We start from the raw sequence: 18,297 nt of genomic DNA on the forward strand, positions 1-18,297 counted from the left end.
TGTGTCTCACACCTCTAAAATGATCGCACATTGACTGAATCTACTGACACACATCAGAACAGTCTGAGGCGCATCCGCTTTTGGGTTTTTTCACTCGCTGTCCTTTCGACAAGTGAAACTGCGTTGCCATGTAGAAACATGAGGGCTGGATAACATCATACATGCTTGGTGAGACTTTTAAAACGACGTTTATGCAACGGATTACATCTTCCCTTATAATAAGCTTTCGGCAACTGCCTCACACGAGGTTGTTAATGTCAATCACCTGCTGTAATTAAACGTTAAAACACGCCCACTTTCGTAACAAAACGTGTTTTGAAATCTTGTTTGATAAAACATCTTTTTAACTAACTTACACTTTTACTTCTAGTCAGTGTAGCAGTCTTCAGTATGCAGATACACAATATTGGCGCCGTTTGAATGTAAACAATACCACTGAACCGAACAAATCTCGCATATTTAGCTGATTATTGCCTCTGAAAATGGTCAATTATTGCCATGTTTTGGACTGTACTAATCGGTCGGACCAGTAAAAACTTTTGGAGGAGCTATAGACCGCCAAAGGTTATAAAAATCAAGGAGAAGAGTGCAAAAAACAGTTTGAGGAACAAAAGCGTTTGTGGTTGGCCAAACTGAACCAGGATTTCCAGGGCAAGAATCTCGACAACATTCGTGTTTGTTCTTATTTCCGGTCAGGTAGGTGAGATATTAGGCTAATATCTTAATTAATACTGCTTGTACATATCTTTACCACCTATTAACTTTAGTTTGTCAAAATATTTAACAGATTTAGCAGCTTCCATACGTTTTTTTCCATGGTTTAGACAGCAGAAAATTAACAGAATAATTGGAATGGTGTCAATTCCAACAATGTTATCCTTTTAACTGTCAAAATTATATATATATAAAAAACAGATGGACGCTATTTAAATAGGTAGAGACCGGAACCTAAGAGCATCCAATCTGACGTTAGAATTCGTAATGGCGATGCTCATGCTCATGGTTTACTCAGGAAAAAGGTCTATATATATATATATATAGACCTTTTTCCTGAGTAAACCATGAGCATCGCCATTACGAATTCTAATGCAGCTTTTAATGGCTCTAAACGATCCCAGCCGAGGAAGAAGGGTCTTATCTAGCGAAATTAGTGGATATTTTCTAAAAAACTTTTACAATTTATACACTTTTTAATCTCTACACAGAGTACACACAGAGCTAGACAAGACAAGCCTTTGAGGTAAAAAAAAAAAGTATATAAATTGTCTTTTTTTCAAAAAACAATTTCCTTACGACTGAAGAAAGAAAGACATGAACATCTTGGATGACAAGGGGGTGAATACATTATCTGTACATTTTTGTTCTGAAAGTGAACTACTCCTTTAAAATTTGAGGAGTGAGGCACTGACAAATGATGGCCATTGCGACATTGCAACGTGATGGCGCTATAGAGCTGTGTGCTTTTTAAAAACATTTTAATAGGTTTAACATTAAATAACAGCTTGGAATATACGCTACTTTGACTAGAAACACTGGAGACTTGAACTTCAAAGCATTCTTCAGGTTAAGAGTCAGGCGTGACTTCTGCATTCAGGAAAAACATCTATAGGAAATTCCCTGGGAGTTAGGGGTGCGAGACGATAAATCAATCAGATTCTATTACATCGCAATTCTCTCATGAATCGAATCTGAGCTTAGTTTTTAACAGCAGATGGCATTCTAGGTTAGATTTTAACCAAACACTTTGGGGGATAGTTCACCCAAAAATTTAAATTCTGTCATACTCACCCTCATATCGTCCCAAACCTGTAAGACATTCGTTCAGCTTTGGAACACAAATTAATATATTTTTCATAAAATTCAAGAGCTTTCTGACTAGAGGACGACCGATATTGGATTTTATCGATGCCGATAGCTAGGTTGGACCACACTGGCCGATATCGATTAATTGACAGATGTTTTGTTTTTTTTAAATGGTTATTGAAGGGAAAATAAATAGTGCTCTAATATTTAAATAAAAAGTAGTCTACTAGCCAACTGAATCAAAGACGATAGGGACTTTGCTGTATAAAGAGGACCTTCTCAGCCGCTCTAGCAACGGACACAACCCAGAAAAACTATCGGCACGGATTTTTGCCGATAACCAATAGTTCCGCCAATCACCTATTGGTGCGGATTAATCGCCAGAACCGATACATCGGTCAACCTCTATTTCTGACCATAGACGGCAAAAATCCAATCACGGTCAAGGCACAGAAACATAGTAAGGACATCGTCAAAAAAAAATAAAACAAAACAACTTTACCCTAAACATTCCAGTTCCCTAAAAATAGATGTAGTTTGAGACAGCATGTAAAATGACTACCTGATCAATGCCTTTGGAGAAAAGTTAATGTTAAAGCAACTAAAAAAAGTTCTTGTTGCAATTCAATTTGCTTCCACTAGCCACAAACTAAGCACAGAAAATTGTTTAGAAAACATTAGTAAGATGAATTTCAGTACGCTCTCTAACATTAATAATTACGTGAGGTCAAATGTTTTGTTCCATTTATTTCAAAATACAAAAACAACAATAATAATTAAAATAATATATATCAAGTTACTGCCGAGGGTACAGCATACCCAAATTGTCTTTATTACAACTGGCAATATTTATTTTCGATATAATCCTGAGGAAGATCTCAACACATCCATTAAAACTATGAAACCCAAAAAAGGAAGCAATTCCGGACACAAATCTTCAAAATCGATCCAAGATTAAAAAGTCATCTATCAGAAGTCCATAAGGAAACTGCATAAAAAACACTGGAAAAAAAAATATTTCCAGTTTCCAGTTTGATTGTGTAAATGTACATGTCCACAATAGAGACATCAGAGTTCCAAGTGCCTGTTTGAGATGTTAGTTCAATCCATGTATATTACAGCTCTGTTGCAGGTCCCCATTCAATGTCATCGGTTTCATCATCATCGACACTAAAATCATCATCTCTGTCATCTTCATCGCTGTCACTGTCGCTTCCTCTGATCTGTGTTCTCCGCATCTGCATGGCTTCGTGATGTGCCAGTCTAAAATAAAAGATTTACAAATACATTTAAAAAGGAAATGATTTAGTACTGTATCCTTCGGAGGTAAATTTGACGGACCATGCAGAAAGACTTACACTATAAATGAAGGGGAGGGTTTCCTTTCTTCTTCTGCCATGCGAGCCTGAAAGAATCAAACGTGATGATCAATAGCGCCAGCAAGTATTTCAAAAAATTTTATACTGAATGCATGTAAACAGCTAAACATGACTTAGTCAAGTAGAGCATGTTCTTGTATCAACATACTTGTTGGTATCGGGACAAATTCACTATTAACCAATCAGATTTTAGGGTCAGGGTTATAGTTACTTCTGCCCCCTTTTAAGATAATGGTTAGGGTAAAAGAAAGGGGTTGGTTCTAATATTTATGCCCTTAGGGCAGGGATAGAATTGCCTCTGGGATTAACAATGTGAAGAACAGGGTATTTTAGGGGGCAGGACATGGTTAGGATAAGGGAAAACCTAACCCTAGGGTTAGGGCAAGGATTTGGTCGCAATATGTATTTTATTCCAGGAACATGTCCTGCTCGACTAAATCACGATGTACTACTCAAACCCTAAATAAGTGGATCTACCACTAGGGATGTAGATCCAAGAGAATGTCCCACTTAATCTTGTTGTGCTACTCAAATCTTCATTAAGGTGGATTCACCAACTGATCAGACTTTAGGGTCAAGGTAAATTAGTGGATTGAAGAATATTATCAAATTTTCTCTTAAAATGTAGGTTATGGATTTACTACTGGTAGATAATACTGGATCTACCAATAAATCAGATTTTGGGGTCTTGGTTAGGGTCACATCTGTGATCTCTGGTGTTCCCTCTGTTTTTAGAAGTTGGTTATGGTAAGTTTTGTCCCAGTAGGGATGTAGATTAGGGATAGGCAACTTTGGCCGTGGAGGGCCACTGTCCCTCCAGGACCGAAGTCGCCTACCCCTGATGTAGATACACAAACATGTCCTAATTGACTAAATCATGTTGTATTTGATTGCTCAATAGGTCAGTGGCATGGATATTAGGTATATATGGTACCTGTTGTAGTTTCTCCTCTATGGCTGACAGTGGAGGGGTCTCTGTTTGAGCATTCTTGGGATCTGGTGCCCTGAAGTTGGGCGGCACGTCGGAAGGTGCTGGGGGTGCAGCCATGTCACTGGCGCTGTAGTCTGAACCCGAGAAACTCCGCTGTGAGGGGATGTCGTCTTCTTGTTGGGGAGTGCCAGGGGCAAGGCGTGGAGATCGGGGCTCTGGAACGTGGAGGATGGGAGGTATCTCCCCGGGAGGTAGGGAGTACACTGGCTCATCTTCCAGGTATGGCTCTGGGTCATAGGAAGGTTCAGGACTGTGATTGTGCCCAGTAGCAGGCTCCGAGGAGCGGGCCAATGCAGTGCCACGATTTCTGGCGATGCCTACAGAAGGCTCTTCCAGGTCCTCGTTATCAGTGTAGGCTTCACCATCCGTAATGGCCTCACCGTCAGTGTCCTCATAGTCGCTGGCACCACTGAGGTAGTCAGAGTTGTTTGCACGGTTGAATGCGTCAAGGTCTTCATCTGCGCCTCCCTCCAACTGGACATAAAACAAGTACTTGTTAACCAACTGAATTGACACTTGTTGGGTTTTGGCTATGCCCCAAAGATCAAGTTGGAGCTTTCATAAAGTTAAGTACATCAAAGACAAGTAAGGTTTCAAAGTTCAAAACTTTTTATTACATTAATGCTACAGGATATTTAGCAGCATAATTCTCTCTAGAGTTCTTACCGCAACTTCAGAAACCCAGACAGGTTTAGACTGATGCTGCCGAATCTTGTCTTTCAAGACATCATACCACATGTTTGTATTAGACTGAAGATCAATGCGTGCTGTGAAGGAAACCAAAAAAAATCAGAGCATGTTAAAACTTTCTTAAAGTATTTTCAAAAAAGATTCAAACAGGGATCTCAAGACAGGTTTCAAAGGTTTACCAGAAAATAGATGGCTGTAGTGTTTCCTCAGCTTTAAGGCCTGAGCGTAGAGGCGCCGAGAGCTCTTGTTGGAGCCTGGCATGTATTTTTGCCTCATTGCCTTCACGTCCTTCCGATTATGAGGATCCAAGAAGAGTACCATGGGATGGTATTGGATATAGTTCAATCTTTCTACAGCTGTGGGTGTAATATCCAGCAAGGGATGCTTTTCCTGCAAATGCAAACAAGTCACAAGTGTTTGGATTAGATCATGGTGGTTTGTTCTCTATATCAGGGGTACCCAAACTCGGTCTTGGAGGGCCGGTGTCCTGCAGAGTTTAGCTTCAAATTTCCTCAACACACCTGCTGGGAAGTTTCTAGTATGCTTAGTAAGAGCTTGATTATCTGGTTCAGGTGTGTCTAATTGAAGTTAGAGCTAAACTCTGCAGGACACCGGCCCTTCAGAACTGAGTTTGGGCCCCCCTGCTCTATATAATAACAAAAAGTTTACCTGCTCTGCTATTCGCCTCACTGTGTCCAGTTTGATGACACTGGATGAACTTTCACTTCCACCCCTTGGTACCATTTCTAGAAATCAATAACAGATATATTATTTGGAAGTGAACAAACGTCAGTAGAAATCTCAAAACCTATATGCAATTTTTCATACCTGCAACTTCAAATTCATCTGGCAACTCTCGGGCCAGCTTCTCATTTGCAATGTCATTCAGAGGGCCCAAAACGACGATAGGCCGTTTGAAATTGGCTGCAAATGAGCAAACACACATGTTACAACCAAAGACTCTGTCAGAAATAATAGTCTTTATTAAAAAAAAACAAAAAAACACTAACCCTCTCTCAGCACGACTTTCTCATACGCTGGAAATTTGCCTTGAATCGTCAACTGTAGAAGGTCATCGCGGGTTCTTCTGACATTCTTTTTGGCCCCTCTGAGACCCCGTAACTTCCAAAATTCGGCTCTGGGGCCAGAAGCCTGGCGTTCCGCTGCACTAATTCTCTGTGCCTGCTCCAAATTGGCCAAAGTTTCAGCCCTGAGATAGAGAAAGACAGTCTATAATGTAACCTACCTAAAGAATTCAAGATGTTCATGTCTTTCTTTCTTCCGTTAAAAAGAAAACATTCTAGGATTTTTCTCCATATACTGGACTTCGATGGTGGGATATGGACTTCAATGGTGGCTAATAGGTTGAAGGTCAAAAATTGCAGTTTCAATGTAGCTTCAAAGGGTCTACATGATCCCATCAAAGGAATAAGGGTCTTATCTAGTGAAACGATTAGTCCTCTCTAAATAAAAATAAAATTTTTAAGAACTATGCGTGATCTTTCCAACATGATTACGCAATGCATGAAGTCCGATCGTCTGAAGACTTCGGCTAAGATCATGTAGAGCCCTTTGAAGCTGCATTGATACTGTAGTTTGGACCTCCAACTCATTGATCCTCATTGAAGTCCACTATATGGAGAAAAATCCTGGAATGTTTTCCTCAAAAACCGTAATTTCTTTTCGACTGAAGAAAGAAAGACATGAACATCTTGGATGACATTGGGGTGAGAAAATTATCAGGACATTTTCATTCTGGAAGTGAACTAACCCTTTGACAAGCATACAGACTGCACAGCTATTGAAGGAAGACTATAGCATACCTGGTCTGGTTAGGAATGGTGCCTTTGTCCAGCTCATGTAGATCATTGCCCATGCGCACAGCTAGCCAGGTTCCCAGCTTCCCGCGGTGCATGGTGTCCACCACTCTGAACACCTCGCCTCTGGTGAAGCTCAAGCCAACACTGCTCTCGGCCACGTGGTCAAAGTGTGTACGGATGTAGAAAGAGTCACCAAGGCTGGACTTTAAAATCTTCCTGTAGACTGAGATTCAGAAATGTTATTCGTAACCCATCAAGCTAAACTGGTTCAATTTTGATTTGATGTTGACTTTCTAATCCTAATAAGGAGACATGAAGGCACTCACTGTCCATTTTGTTCTGAGTCCGGATATCGATGCGATCCCCAGCGTGGACGTTCATGAGATACATAGCTGCTTCTTCTCTGGTGAAGTGACTGAAGTCCACGCCGTTCACCTACCAAAATAACAGTCTTGAGGAACGGCACAGCTGAAGGGTTTGATTATGTATGAGATGTACGTGATTCTTTGGTCCTACCTCCAGTATCTGATCACCCTCTTGCATGCCTTGCCTCTGGGCTGGACTGTTGGGCTGGACACCACCAACAAAAATGCCAACATCATTTCCTCCCACCAGTCTCAATCCAACGTTGCCCTCCTTTACAAAGCTGACGTGGTTCTGGTCTGAGCTGTACCTGATTTAGAGAATGAACATGATTCAAGAAAATGATACATCCTTTGAATAAAAAAAAAATATATATATAATAAAAAACAAATATATAAATTAATGTATATATTATGGTATTTTTTTGTACTGTCTTTATGCTTTATCAAAAAAAAAGTAATAATATATATGTAAAACAAAATATAAATATATTAATAGAAATAAAGTATTTGTGATCATGATAGAATATGATGCATTGTTAAATTAATTATAATAATAATAATAATAATAATAATAATAATAAAATAAATTAAATTGAAATAAAGTATTTATACATCACGATAGTATTTGGTGTACTGTTTTATGCGTTCCTAAATTAATTATAACTAAAGAATAAAAAATATTCTAAATTAAATAAATATTTGTACAACATCATAGTATTTGTTGTGCTGTCCTTTTTTCAATTATAGATAGAAAAACAACTATTAAATTAAATATAAATATAATAAAAATAAATGTTATTAAATTATTAAATGCATATAAAATCAAATATATTATAATAAAACTATTATTATAAAAATATTAATTAAATGCATTTTAAAATAAAAAACATGATAATTTCTTATAAATTTGTATAAATTACTGTAAAAAAAATTATAAACTAAATAAAATACAAATAAAGTATTTATACATCATGATAGTACTTGGTGTACTGTCATTCATTTATGCACTTTAATTGTAATTATTAAAAATATTATAATAAAATGTATTATAAATATTATAAAAATATTAAATATAATTAAATATAAATATTTTACATCATCGTGTTTGTTGTACTGTTCTTGAATTACTGTAAAAAAAATAAAAAAAATAATTATTAAAATACAAATAAAGTATTTATACATCATGATAGTACTTGGTGTACTGTCATTAATTTATGCACTTTAATTAAAATTATTAAAAAATATAAAAAAAATATTAAATATAATATAATTAATTTTACATCATAGTATTTGTTGTACTGTCCTTGATTTTAATTATAAATATAAAAATTACAAAACAAATAAATTAAATACAAATATAAGAAAGATGTGTTATTAAATACATATAAATTATTATTTAAACATTATATATGTGTGTGTGTGTGTATATATATATAAATATATATACACACACACACACAGAAAATGAATTTACTTGTTTAAATTAATCATGTTTAAATAATGAATAAAAATATACACAATATAATAAAATACATAAAACATTATCTATTAAATATATATATATTATATATAAAATAACAAATTAAGTATAAATAAGGTATTTATACATCACTGTAATAAAAAAAAATATTTTTAATTAAATACATATAAAGTATTTATACATTATGATAGTACATTGTATCATTAATTTATGCATTCTTAAATTCATTAAAAATATTATAAAACAAATATTGTTATAAAAATATAAATTAAATATACATATTTTATATCACAGTTCATATTTAATTGAACTATGATGTAAAATATGTATATTTCATTTATATTTTTATAATATTTGTTTTATAATATTTGGAATGATAATAATTATTAATACATTAATAAATATATCAATATAAATTTCAATATATATATATATATATATATATATATATATATATATATATATATATATATATATATATATATATATATATATATATGCATTATTAATGTATGCTAATTTAAATTAATTATAAATTTAAAAGGTATACACAACAAATATATAAAACATTTATCTAAATTTATTATATAAAACATAATATATATTAAATATAATAAAGTATAAATAAGGTATTTATACATAATTGTAGTGCCTATAATTAATGCTTATTTGTGCTAATTTTATTTTATGATTAATTTGTGCTTTTTCTACAATAAAAATCTAAAAAAACATTACATTTATAAGTGAGTGCGGAATGCTTTTCCTTATTTTAAGTGCTTATTTGTGCTGTCATTTAAAAAAAAAAGGGTACAAAAATATGGCCTTTTCTTTATGCAAAATATGAATAATTATTATTTCCTTTTAAATCTGGGGTAAAATATGACTCTCTCATGTCTCGCCATTGATCTACACACAAAAAAAACATTAAATTTCTTACCCCAGGTTTGGTGTTGGCACTGCATCTGGAGGAAGTGAATAAAGTGGCTCCTCTTCAGTTTTGGCTGAGATAAAACAATTACAATTTAGCACCCAATAGTCGCTCTTAATTTGCAATGCATTATGGGCATACTTTCAAACTGCTGATACTTACAACTCAACATGGTGTGGTTGGGAATGGATATATTAGAGCGGAGAGTGCCATTAGCACGTGGGAAACTGAAAAAAAAAAATATTAATATCAATATTAATTCACACAGTAAGCCACTATGATCTTAGAAATATAGAATGATAACAATAGAAAGGTAGAAAAAATATAGAAAAGGTAGATAAAATATAGAAATATACAATGGAGAGGTAGATAGAATGATCTATAACACAATAAATAAATGGGTAGATATAATGATGGAACGAAAGATGCAACAATAACGATGGGTGGATAGGTAGGTAGATAGATAGATGAATAGATGGATAGATAGATGGAACGATAGACAGATGGAGCGATAGACAGATGGAGCGATAGACAGATGGAGCGGTAGACAGATGGAGCGGTAGACAGATGGAGCGGTAGACAGATGGAGCGGTAGACAGATAGATAGATGGAGAGATAGACAGATGGATAGATATCGTTCCATCTATCAATCTATCTATCTATTGTTCCATCTATCATTCAGATAGATAGATATCAATATATAGAACGATATCTTTCTATCATACCATCTATCGTTCCATCGATCTATCTATGGAACAATAGATGGAATGATAGATCTATCTATGGAACGATAGATGGAACGATAGATGGATAGACAGACAGATAGATATAATGATGGAACGAAGGATACAAGATCTGTCTCTAGCAATTGTTGACTCAACTGTAACCCAAACACACCTGTTGTTTTTAACACACATTCAAATTGACTCATACTTTCCCAAAGTCGGTTTCGAAATGACTCAGTTTGCTATTATAAGTCTGGATAATATGAATACAGGTCATGAGAGGCGTTTGTAACCTGTGATCGCTGTTGTGGCTCAGACTCTCAGATCTTCTCACAGGTGACGGGGCTCTTTCTGATTCAGAGGAATCTGGTGGATGAACCAAAACGACAATATTACAAAGGCTGAAAAAGATACACAGATGCAGAAATATTCTGGAAACGAAAGTAGTATGTCACCTTCAGGTGGTGGTCTGGCAGGAGTGGCTCTGACTGAAGATTCTTGTCGGCTTTTCATGGCTGGCACTTGCATTTCAGGTCTGAGACAAAACAATAATGCACAACAATATTTGTCACTTTTATATGCACAATGATAATATAAAAGAAATAAAAGAGCACTCTCTTACCCTGGACGGCTTCTGGAGTTTATACTGATTGGCGTCTGTGTTTTTGGAAGGGAGTTGTAGCTTGCTTCGGATTCGGATTCTGAGGGAGCTGATTAAATATGCAAATTAGAGAGCATTATGGGTTAAACTTAACCCTCATGTGGTGTTCAAAATCCTATTACACCTATGGTGTTCCCGGTCAAAAATGACAGGCCTATAAAAAATAGCTTATAAATCACTCATTTAACCACATTTTCACCCAATCTTGGATTCAATCTTTTTGTCAACTTGTTTTCTGTCAATTAGGACTGGTTTTATATTTCTATTTGCATCTAATTAATTGTGGGCCTCATTTATCTGAGAGTAGGCATCTCATTTTTTAAGTAAAAAAAATCTTTATTTTTGAATAATTTTGGAAATATTAAAAAAATATGAAAAAATATTGGTTCTGTTGATCACACTAGTCTACTTTAATGGTTCACCAGGAAGTTTGTTTTGAAAAACTTTTATTTTGTAAAAAATGGCACATAGTCACACTTGTGGTGTTCCCGGTCAAAAATGACAGGCCTATAAAAAATAGCTTATAAATCACTCATTTAACCACATTTTCACCCAATCTTGGATTCAATGACTCCTACAATTAAACCGTTTGAAAATGAAATACAAAACCAGTCCTAATTGACAGAAAACAAGTTGACAAAAAGATTGAATCCAAGATTGGGTGAAAATGTGGTTAAATGAGTGATTTATAAGCTATTTTTTATAGGCCTGTCATTTTTGACCGGGAACACCACAAGTGTGACTATGTGCCATTTTGTACAAAATAAAAGCATTTCAAAAGAAATTTCCTGGTTAAACATTAAAGTAGACTAGTGTGATCAACAGTGCAATTTATTTTCATATTTTTCTCAATATTGCCAAAATTATTAACAAATAATGCTTTTTTCACTCAAAAACTGAGGTGCATAAGCTCGGATGAATGACTCCTACAATTAAACTGTTTGAAAATTGAATACAAAACCAGTCCTAATTGAAAGAAAACAAGTTGATAAAAAGATTGAATCCAATTTTTGGGGATAATATAGCATAACGAGGGATTTATAAGCTATTTTGTGTAGGCCTGTCATTTTTGACCGGGAACACCATAGGTGTAACAAGGTGAAAAAAACAACACAAAAAAAGTAAAAAAAAAAAAAAAAAAATGTGGACAAATTGTTATAGTCTCTGTGAACAAAGTCACTAAGTTTCAGTTCAATGCGATAACATTAACTAGTATTTTCAGGAAAAAGAAAATCTTCTCCAGTCAAAAATGACATGAACACCACATGAGGGTTAAATGAATGGCTAATGATATTTAATATGAATTAATAAAAAAATTATAAATACTGTATAATATGTATAAAAGTTAACAGAATTGACAGTAATTTGCATATTAATATTTACAAACTAATATTTACAATTTATAATTATAAAATATTTTCATGCTTGAGATTGTGGAACAAAAAAAAAAGACTTAAAAGATAATTTAAAATGCAAACATAACTGCTTTAAACTCAAATAAATAGCTAACGGCATTTAATATGAATTTAAAAAAAATAATGTGATGAATATTGTGTTTCGAAATATGGTATTATGTGTATGAAAGGTTACAGAATTGACAGTAATTTACAAAATATTTTTTTAATTAATATTTAATTAATGTACACATGAATGTTTAATATCTACACATTTATATTTAATAAATACTTTTCATGCTTGAGATTGTGGAACGAAAAAGAAAATATTTTCACATCAAATATTTGAAATGTACTCTTTGGTATTTAAATATATATACACATTAATATTAAAATGAATATTTTTTAAACTTAAGGTTGCAACATTTACAGAATTGATAATAATATTCAGAAAATAATGTTTTTAAAAATACACATTACTTTTTAAATAGTTCATATCTACTCTTTGATATTTAAATATCAATTATATATATATATATATTTTTTTTTTTATGTGTAAATATGAATGTGTAATGTAAATGAAGTGTTACAGAATTTACACAATGTTTAATACACATTATTTTAAAAATATTTAATATTGGCCTTAAATAATTAAACATTTAAAAATAGCTCATATTTTTGAAAAATGTGTTATTACTCATTATTGTAATTTAAACATTAATAATACAGATAATTTAAAATGCAAGTGGCACAATTTAAACTTTAAACCAATAGCTAATGACATTTAATAAGAATTTAATAAAAGAAATAATGTGATGAATATAATAATAATAATAATAATAATAATAATAATAATGTGTGTTTATAAATATTGTATAATGTGTATTAAATTGAATTTACACATTCAAATTAAAACAAATACTTTTAATACTTGAGATTGAGGGGGGAAAATGACATTCATCACAGTATAAAATGTATATGTAATTTATACATTTATAAAATATTAATGTGTCATATGTGTAAACAATTAGAGAATTTACAGCAGTTCACACACTGTTATTGAAATAGAAATATTTTAATGTACACATGAATATTTAAATATTTATTCGTTAAAATATGTGTAATGTAAATTAACAATTACAGAATTTGCACAATAATATTCAGAAATTACTGTGTAATATACTTATTATTTTTTAATATTAAAATGTAATACTCACACAGCAATATTTAAAAATATTTTTCATATTCAATATTGTAGTGTGATTTTTTTTTCATGGCATCAGTATTTAATATTTGTATACTGTGGAAAAATAATGCGTTAATTTTTATAACAGAATGTAGTGTACTTCACACATTAACATTTAGAAAATAAAGTATAATAATATACACATTCTTTTTTTTATATTTTACATTAATATTTACTAGGGCTGGGTATTGTGACCAATTTGGCAATTCGATTCGATTCTTATTTTTATGGTTTCGATTCGATTAGATTTCGATTTGATTCGATATCGATTAGCTATCAATATTTCATTTAAAATGTTAGTTTTGCAGACATGGGATCCATATTTTGATATAAATGCTGGTAACTGGAACTCTCCTACTTAAGTTTATTACTGAAATACACATCTACATTAATAATAGGGTGCACACAGTTGTTTATTTTAAACAACTTTTATGTTAAATGAACACTGTAACGAAGTCATAAATATGTGCATCCATTGTACACCAAGTAAACAAACTGCAAAATGCACATTACTGTAAAAAAAATAAAAAGACTGTAAATGTGCAACAGTGAAATCTATTAAGAACTTCAAACATGTTTAAGAAATAAAACATTTTTCTAAATTCAAAACGTTCAAAACAGGCCCATCATAAAGCCCTTGTCTAAGTATACAAAGCATTCTAACTGCAGCCTAATCATTTTTGATCACCAGATTTTTCTGCAAAAAAAAGCAGCTGATCAACATGTTCTGATCTGATCTAAGGCAGCTCCTTTGCGCTGTGATTAGATCCCCAGCAGTTGAGAAAACTCTCTCAGCTGGAACACTAGTGACACCTTCAGGACGAGGGGTGAATATTCATATCCTCTTACGTGAAGCACGTGCATTAAGAATCGATTCGGGGATTTCCCGAATCGATATTGTTGCGTTAAACTGAAGATCGATTAAAATCGGAGAATCGATATTTTTTACCCAGCCCTAATATTTACAGTACACATTAACATTTTTGTAATTTTTCATATATACTTTAGATCAAGATCTAAAACATTTTCACGCCATCAATATCTAAAAATGAACCAGAACTATTCAGTAAATGATCAGCTCGTACCTCTCTGCACTGGTGTTGAGGGTTTGGCCCATTTTGGGGGATCCATAACAGGGACTGACATGACATCAGGTGTCGCCCTGCAAGAGAAAGAGGGAATATGGGAGGGTGAGAGAAAAGAGGGGGATGAGGGAACACTTAATTACGCTTGTCCGTGAAGTGAGCGGGAACTAATTGTAAAATCATTGATGATTAGGGAACAGAGGGAGATATTCACCTCAGGGTTTCTGGGGGTCTCCCTCTCATAGATTGGGGTGGGCTATCCATATCCATAAGTGATTAAATGCTCAAATTTACGTCTCAAAAATCAATGATTCATATGGACAAGCAGAAATGACTAAATTGCTTATCAAAAGTGACATAATACCTCCATCTCTATTGGATGTGGAGAATATATGTTTATATATGCTGTTTATGCTATCATGTGGTTGTATACTTATATGTATAGTGACATAAATCAACATACTACAAGAAAAAACTCAGGTTGATTCGGTGTCTTTTATTTTAAAAGATCACACATATCACATTTTCAGATATGACAATGAAACAAAAATACATGAGTGTATACAAACAACACAATGCAATAAAAATAACAAAGCAAGTAAAAAAAACAACAACAAAAGAACAGTTTTTCTCTCATCGTGTGGAGATAGATGATCAGCCTCATGTGTACCTGTATCTATTGCGGGACTCCTGGCTGCGTTGAGGTCCGGTACTATCGTCCGATTCGGACTCTGACGCAGCTGTATGGAAAAGTCATGAATGAGTCCGCTAGAATAGCCACAAAACTAAAGTAACTAAAGTATGATATGCAGCAATAAAATCACCTCTGGGTGGAGGCCTGTAAGGAGAAGCCATGCGGCGAGGGAAATCCTGAGACATGCTAAGAGAGGAAGACTTCATACCCGGAGGAGGAAGATCAGGAAGCACCCTGGGGAAAGAGATATGGGAGGCAATGAAGATATTTCTAGTTTAGTAGTTGATATATCATTGAAAACTTATGATCTGCTGAACCAAGGGTGTCCAAACCTGATCCTGGAAGGCAAGTCTCCTGCAAACTTTAGCTCCAACCCCAGTCAAACACACCTAAACCAGCTAATCAAGGTCTTCAGACTCCAAGAAACTGTTTTGGAGCTGGTTGGAGCTAAACTCTACAGGATGTTGGCCCGCTAGGATCAGTATTGGACACCGCTGTGGTAATTTTTTAAAGAATGAAACTTTTAGATGATCTTTTTTGATTCAATGACCTGTTGATATTGAGAAAGTTTATCCAAAAAGGAAAAATACCCCATCCTAGGTGTATATGACTTTCTTCTTTCAGATGAATACAATCAGAGTTATATTAAACAATGTCTTGGCTCTTCCAAGCTTTATAATGGCAGTGAATGGGTGTTGAGATTTTGAAGACCAAAAATGTGTGTCCATCCGTCATAAAAAGTACTCCACACAACTCTGGAGGTTAATAAAGGCCTTCTGAAGTGAATTGATAACATTCGCTAACTATCAGACGCTCGTTCACGAGAGACTGGCTTTACAGCGGATGATGGAAGACATAGGTAAATGAGGAATTGACGAACACAGAAGACATCGGTCAAGAATTTGAAGTGCAAAATGACGATTTGTGAAGAAAAATGATGGAGGATTTCGATGTATGCCAAGAGGAGACTGGTTTTCTTTTGGTGTAAACAAAACTTGGTTCTAACTAGTTAGCGAAAGCTAGAGATTACGGTTTATAAAATTTTAAGTATAGATATTTTCTTGCACAAACGCATCGATTCACTTCAGAAGGCCTTTATTAACCTCCGGAGCCGTGTGGAGCACTTTTTATGATGGATGGACGCACTTTATTGGACTTCAAAATCTCAACACCCATTCACTGCCATTATACAGCTTGGAAGAGCCAGGACATTTTTTAATATAACTCCAACTGCATTCGTCTGAAAGAAGAAAGTCATATACACCTAAGATGGCTTGAGGGTGAGTAAATCATGGGGTAATTATCATTTTTGGGTGAACTCGCTCTTTATTTGGTGTTTGCTGCTCATGTTGTAGACTCATACTTGTATCTGGAGTGATTTTCAGCTTTGGGACTCTCACGCCTTTGGGGTGGAGAGGCGCTCCGGCCTGAATCTGACTCAGAAACGGCTGGTTACACAAAGGAAACAGTCATTAAGCTATTGAGATTATATTACTGACAACATTCATGCATATTATTAGCTGAATCATCAGTCTTTAATTCCAGAGCTGCTTTATTTGTAAATCAGGTATGCGTTATTGAGGCAGACCTCTGCGAGGCCGAGAGGCTGTGGAGGAGTTCCAGTTTTGGGTGATGGGTGAGGCTCGAGGGTTTGGCAGCGCAGAGATCCCAGAAAGAGCCCTGAAATGGACAAACAAACTCGTGAACCATGCATCTAAACCTAAACAAACAGCAGCATGAAAAAGACTTGCAAAACAAAACAAGCAAACAAAAATCCAAGCAGAAAAAAACAAACTGAAAATAAAACAAAAAAACCAGACTGAAAAACAAAACAAAATCCCAGACAGACAAAATAAATACAGAAAAAAACTGCAAAAAAGTGACAAAAAAATCAAATAAGACAAACTGCAAAAGAAAATAAATTCTTTACAGAAAAAACAATGAAAAACCAAGAATAAAAAGGCAAAAAAGATAGAAAAATGCAAAAATGCAAAAAAAAAAAAAAAAAAAAAAAAAAACAATAGCAAAAACAACCCCTGACAAAAATTTAATAAATAAATAAATAGAAAATAAATGTGACCCTGGACCACAAAACCAGTCTTAAGTATCACTGCTATATTTGTAGCAATAGCCAAAAATACATTGTAAGGGTCAAAATCATTGGTTTTGTACTGTAAATATATCAAAACTTATTTTGGACAACTTTCACAATATTTAGGCTTTTTTGGACCCTCTGTTTCCATTTTTTCAAATAGTTGCATCTCAACCAAATATTATCCTGTCCTAACAAACCATACAGAAATTGAAAGCTTATTTACTTAAAAAAAAAAAGACCCTTATGACTGGTTTTGTTGTCAAATAAAAATTTGTAAAAAAATAAAAAATAAGTAAAAAATGTATTACATTAAGTTATGTTTCAGTATAATTTCTGAACAAAACAAATGAAATACAACATTATATATAACTATGGTGCTGCAGAGCCATTGTCTACATGCATATGGGACCAATGAATTCCCATGAGGCCATATTTACTTGTATCGGTCTCTGTTATCGAGAGTGCCATGTCTTGATGCTGGAGGTGAGTTGCTGCGGTCCGATTCAGACTCTGAGGGAACTGAACAAGAAGTAAAGCATCATTCAGCCATTGAATTCAAAGCGTTTCATGAACAAGACCCAATGAGTTATTTAACTAAGACTTACCTCTTCGAGGGGGCATTGACTGGGCGGGTGGTCTTGTGAGCGTAGAGCGCAAAGGTGGCGATTCGCGTGCTTTCGACACAGGATCAGCACGATTTCTGCGGATCAATGAGCTCTGTTAGTGCAAAGATCTTTTAACTTAAAGGGAACTCCGAGTATTAAGACTTGTATGGCTTAATATAATGCAAATGATGTCTCTTACTGAAATATGTAGTTACGTAATTTTAAAAAACCCACATTGTTTTATACAGATTTTGGACTGAGCACTGCCTGATGCTATTTATACCACAACTCACAAAATAAAATACTGATATGACGAGCACAGCTACTGAATAAGCT

General features: G+C 34.1%; 1 protein-coding gene across 2 annotated transcripts in view; it reads right to left on the minus strand.

Annotated features, from left to right (window-relative positions):
* Nucleotides 1-2,532: 2,532 nt before the first annotated feature.
* The window catches only part of tjp3 (tight junction protein 3), a 28,371-nt gene continuing 12,606 nt past the window's right edge, over nt 2,533-18,297 (minus strand). For both annotated transcript variants that reach the window (XM_073844089.1, XM_073844088.1), the window contains exons 9-31: nt 17,962-18,056; nt 17,794-17,875; nt 16,850-16,941; nt 16,625-16,709; nt 15,392-15,495; nt 15,238-15,307; nt 14,568-14,644; nt 10,804-10,891; nt 10,637-10,716; nt 10,475-10,547; nt 9,619-9,683; nt 9,466-9,529; nt 7,200-7,356; nt 7,010-7,118; nt 6,687-6,906; nt 5,874-6,073; nt 5,692-5,787; nt 5,533-5,609; nt 5,043-5,253; nt 4,840-4,940; nt 4,117-4,647; nt 3,162-3,208; nt 2,533-3,066 (exon numbers count right to left, since the gene is read on the minus strand). In XM_073844089.1, coding sequence (XP_073700190.1) covers nt 2,919-3,066; nt 3,162-3,208; nt 4,117-4,647; nt 4,840-4,940; nt 5,043-5,253; nt 5,533-5,609; nt 5,692-5,787; nt 5,874-6,073; nt 6,687-6,906; nt 7,010-7,118; nt 7,200-7,356; nt 9,466-9,529; nt 9,619-9,683; nt 10,475-10,547; nt 10,637-10,716; nt 10,804-10,891; nt 14,568-14,644; nt 15,238-15,307; nt 15,392-15,495; nt 16,625-16,709; nt 16,850-16,941; nt 17,794-17,875; nt 17,962-18,056 — 2,872 coding nt within the window. In that variant the 3' untranslated portion in view covers nt 2,533-2,918. The remainder of the gene's footprint in view (nt 3,067-3,161; nt 3,209-4,116; nt 4,648-4,839; nt 4,941-5,042; nt 5,254-5,532; nt 5,610-5,691; nt 5,788-5,873; nt 6,074-6,686; nt 6,907-7,009; nt 7,119-7,199; nt 7,357-9,465; nt 9,530-9,618; nt 9,684-10,474; nt 10,548-10,636; nt 10,717-10,803; nt 10,892-14,567; nt 14,645-15,237; nt 15,308-15,391; nt 15,496-16,624; nt 16,710-16,849; nt 16,942-17,793; nt 17,876-17,961; nt 18,057-18,297) is intronic.

This window comes from Garra rufa, chromosome 7 (assembly GCF_049309525.1).
Source record: "Garra rufa chromosome 7, GarRuf1.0, whole genome shotgun sequence".
Lineage (NCBI taxonomy): Eukaryota > Metazoa > Chordata > Actinopteri > Cypriniformes > Cyprinidae > Garra > Garra rufa.